The 4,395-nt window shown below is 27.1% G+C and overlaps 1 protein-coding gene across 7 annotated transcripts in view; it reads left to right on the plus strand.

Annotated features, from left to right (window-relative positions):
* LOC117174290 (catenin delta-2) overlaps window positions 1-4,395 on the plus strand; it is a 122,607-nt gene that overhangs the window by 60,771 nt on the left and 57,441 nt on the right. For all 7 annotated transcript variants that reach the window (XM_033363251.1, XM_033363250.1, XM_033363247.1 and 4 more), the window contains one exon: window positions 1,332-1,617. In XM_033363251.1, coding sequence (XP_033219142.1) covers window positions 1,332-1,617 — 286 coding nt within the window. The remainder of the gene's footprint in view (window positions 1-1,331; window positions 1,618-4,395) is intronic.

Raw genomic sequence — 4,395 nt, forward strand, 5'->3', positions numbered from 1 at the left:
TTTTATTTACAAAAAAAGTTTTTAGGTTCAAAAAAATATTCAGTGAACTGAAAAACTGTGGTCGGTAATATAGGTATTTAGCTGTGTCACATGCCCTTAAAGGATTTTGAACATTTTACACAGATTTCACGGATTTCAATGATTTAAAAAAGGCGTGTACACCAAAGTAAAAATATTTCACAAGAATTACACAAAAATTTCAAAAGTTTTAAAGGATTTCAAAGATTTCACAACAATTTCCCAAAGATTTCGAACATTTCAAGATTGCAAGGATTTCAAAGATTTGGAAAGATTTCACTAAGATTTCAAATAATGTAATGATTTCAATGAATAAACAAGATTTCACAAACAAAGATTTAAGAAAAAATTCACAAATATTTTTAAAATTTCACAGGAATTTCCAAACATTTCGAACATTGCAAGATTGCAAGTATTTCAAAAATTGCGAACATTTTCGAAGATTTTAGGACTTTAAAAAAAATACAAAGATTTTAAAAATGTTATAGTAAACCAGATTTTTAATATTTTAAAAGATTTTATGTAGATTAAAAATATTTTAATGCATTTAAATGAATACAAAAGACTTCTGAAATATTTCATGAAAATTTTATAATGATTTCGCAAGAGTGCAAGAATTCCATATATTTCAAAAGGGATACAGGACACCAGATTTAAAAGATTTCAAAAAATTTCAAAGATTTCTAACGATTTCAAATATTGTAATGATTTCAAACGAATACGAAAGATTTCACAAACATTTTAAAGATTTTAAACTATCATAAAAGGTTTCAACAAGTTTGAGGAGATTTCGTAAGATTTCAATTATTTCAAACAAACACAAAAGAAGTCAAAAATAAAGATTAAAGAAAGCCTTCACAAATATCTCAAATATTTCATGAACATTTTTAAATATTTTTAAAAGTTTCATGATGATTTATAAGATTTCAAGGATTACAAATATTTTACAAAATTTTAAAAGGTTCTAAAAGATTTCAGGATTTCACAAAGATTTTAAGTACTTCAAGAGATTTCAACGAATTCATAAAGATTTCAAGGATTTCAAAGACGACTTATGTTTGCAAAAAATTAAGAATTTGTTTATTTGTGGTTCTGCTTTCTTTCAAAATTTTCGGCCAATGAAAAATGAAATGGCTCATTTTTTACATCGGTAACAAACGGTTATTTCATTATTTGTTGTAAAAAAAAGGCGGCCTGGAAAAATTTGACTTCTTGACCTGGAAAACCCGAGAGAAGACCTTGGAATTTCATTCCTGAGAATAGCTGGACACCCTCTAAACAATTTTGATCAATAACTGAGTCTTTTTTGACAGGTGACAACAGTGACGAAAGTTGTACGGGAAGTTTCACACATGGATCCGGACCCAGGAGTCGGTAGTTATATATCAGTACCATTAATGTCGCAAGAGTATCAACATGCGGATCCAAGATATGCGGCTGACCCATACATGGTCAGTTTTGATCACTACGACCCCTATCTTGGATATCCTCCACAACCTGGGTACCCAGGTCCACATGGAATTTATCTGCCTCGATCGCATTCTCCGCATAGTCCTCACAGTCCTTCCGAACACAGTCGAGCTTCTCCGACGCCGCACGGTAAGTACCGAAAAACGGGACTAACCGGGCCACTCATCATTTTAGATTTTATAATTTGATTTTTTTTTATCCGAAAGTTTAATCAAATTATATCATAATTTATGATTGACCGAATCCATTTCAAATCAAGCAGGATCCTAACAATTGAAATCTCAGAATGTCTCAGGGACGAAATATTTTGTTTTTTTAGATGAAATTAGGCGATACGTATTTTTCTGATTTGTATTTTTTTCTATAAACCTCTATCAATTTTAGCCTAATTGAGATATTTATTATTTTATTTTTGATTATAATAGCGTTCATAGTCTTATTTCTAAACCTTCTAGAAAATTAAAAAAGGTTTACAATTACCAAGATGACAGGGGTTTTTCTGAAAAAAAAATGGATTTTCTCAAAAAAAAGTCCCTTCAAATTTTTTTCCAATTTTTTGTTGAACTTGTACTTTGATAATGAAGATATTTTGTAAGTTTGATGCTTGTTAAATAACTTTTGTGTATAGGAGAATATTTTTTCCTTGAAATCGAATTTTCTACTTCTTCTTGAAAACAATGATTTAGCCCTCATGGTGCGGATAAGATGCCTTTTTTCTATAAATAGAATTTTTTAAACATATTAGGAAGAATAAAAAGGTAAGGGGTTTTCAAGAAAATCTTTTATTTTCATTTTCTTCAAATTATGAAAACATGAAAATAATATATTTTCTGTAAAGCCCCACCATTCTTATTCTTCCAAATATTTTTTAAAAGATTCTACCTCGGTTTCTACTAATACCAGAATTACAACTTAATAGCATCAGGCGGGCTAAATCATTTTTGAGACCAGGAGAATTTTTGTTCTAAAAATTTAATTTTTGATTTCTTTTCGTAAACTATTACTAATTATCGTTAAAGAAGACGAGACATTTCTCATAGAACTTTCTTAGACGGGCAAAATTTTATCTTAACATATTTATGATCTATCATTGTTTCCAAAAAAATGATAAAATTCGAATGTAAGAAAAAGGAATTCTCCTGGCTAAAAGTTTATTTAAAGGTTAGTTTTTTCTAGAAAATCAGTTTTTAATTTTTTCAGAAAAACCGCTTTAATTTGGAAATTCTTAACCTTTTTTTTAATTTTCAGCGGATTTTGAAAAAGGCGATGAGCGCTATTAGAATCAAAATCGCCTAATTTCCTCTAAAAAACAACATATTTCGTCTCCGAAAGATTCTGCGATTTCAAGTGTAGGGCCCTACCTTATTTGAAATGGATTCGGTCTATTGATTTATTTTTTATTTAGAAATTAAACTAGGTGTATGAAAATTTATGTACTTTTTTAAAAATTCGCCTTTTTTTTGTAGAAAATTAAGCTTTTTAGTATAAAATTGAACTTTTCCAGTTAAAGATTCATCATTTTAGTTGGAAATTCATCAGTTTAGTTGCATATAATTTATTTATTATATTAATATAATTACATTATAATATATTATATTAATATAATTTGGTTGAATCATAATAAACTTAAAATTGATCTTTTTTTATTCAAAATTCAACAATTTGGATTAAAATTGGCCTTTTTTAATTTAAAATCGATTTTTTTTGTTAGAAAATTATCTTCTTAGCAAGGTAATATTCTTATTTACAAATGTTTTTTTTCGGTTAAAAGTTCCAGTATTATAGTTTAATAATTATAATTTTTGTTGAACATGCATCCTTTAAGGCTGGTAATAAAATTACTTGGTTGAAAGTTAAACTCTTTTGTTGAAAATTAATTTTGTTGATTGAAGATTAATCATTTTAATTAAAAATTCATTTCTTTGGTAGAAATATGAGCTTATTAGCTGAAAATGTAACTATTATTCCAGTTAAATATTCCATAATTTTATATAAAAATTCATCTCTTTAACTAAACATTCATTTTTTGACTAAAAATTTAATTATTTAATTTTTGGTTGAAAAATGACGTGTTTTAGTTGAACATTCATCTTTTGTCTTAGCAATTAATCTTCTTGACTGAAAGTGGAGCTCATTGGTCATAAATGAAATTATTCTAGTTAAATATTCATCATTTTATTTGAAAATATATCTTTTGGTTTTAAAATTCAACTATTACGGTTAAAGATTTACAATTTTACTTTAAAATTCATCACTTTTTTTGAAAACGTAACTATTTTTTGTAAAGTTAGTTTTTTTTTGTTTTAATTTAGTTTTTTTTGTGGAAATAATTTTTTCAACTGAAAATTGACCTTATTCCATTTGAATATTCCGTAGCTTTAGTTGAACATTCTTATGTTTTTTAAATATTAATTTTTGATCTTAAAAATTAATTATTTAATTTTAGATTGAGAATTTATCTTTTTAGTAAAAGTTATTTTTATTATATAAGACTCAGATTTTTTGTATTATGGTTAATTCAGGATGACTGTAGGTAAAAAAAAACCTGGAATTCAGGTAAAAGTCTGGGAATTTGATTACTCAGGGATTTGAAAAACAAAATCTGGCAAAAGTCAGGATATTCTGTAAGAGGTACTTTAAATAATTGTCAAGGATTGTAAATTTTCAAGTTTAATTTGAAATTTCTGGCTATAAAAGATTCTATGATAAACATTTTACAGAGTGAAGATTCTGTTCTTTGATTACTATTGGTCAGGGAAAATTAAAAATTGGTAAAGGAAAAATGAGGGAATTTGGAAAATTAAGTAAAAAGGGATGCGAAACTAAAGACATAAAAAACGGCGTGCTGAAAGGCGGATTCGAAATATGGTCAGGAGTAGACTGTGAATCACATGGTAAACAAGGAGT

Source organism: Belonocnema kinseyi, chromosome 6, assembly GCF_010883055.1.
Source record: "Belonocnema kinseyi isolate 2016_QV_RU_SX_M_011 chromosome 6, B_treatae_v1, whole genome shotgun sequence".
NCBI lineage: Eukaryota > Metazoa > Arthropoda > Insecta > Hymenoptera > Cynipidae > Belonocnema > Belonocnema kinseyi.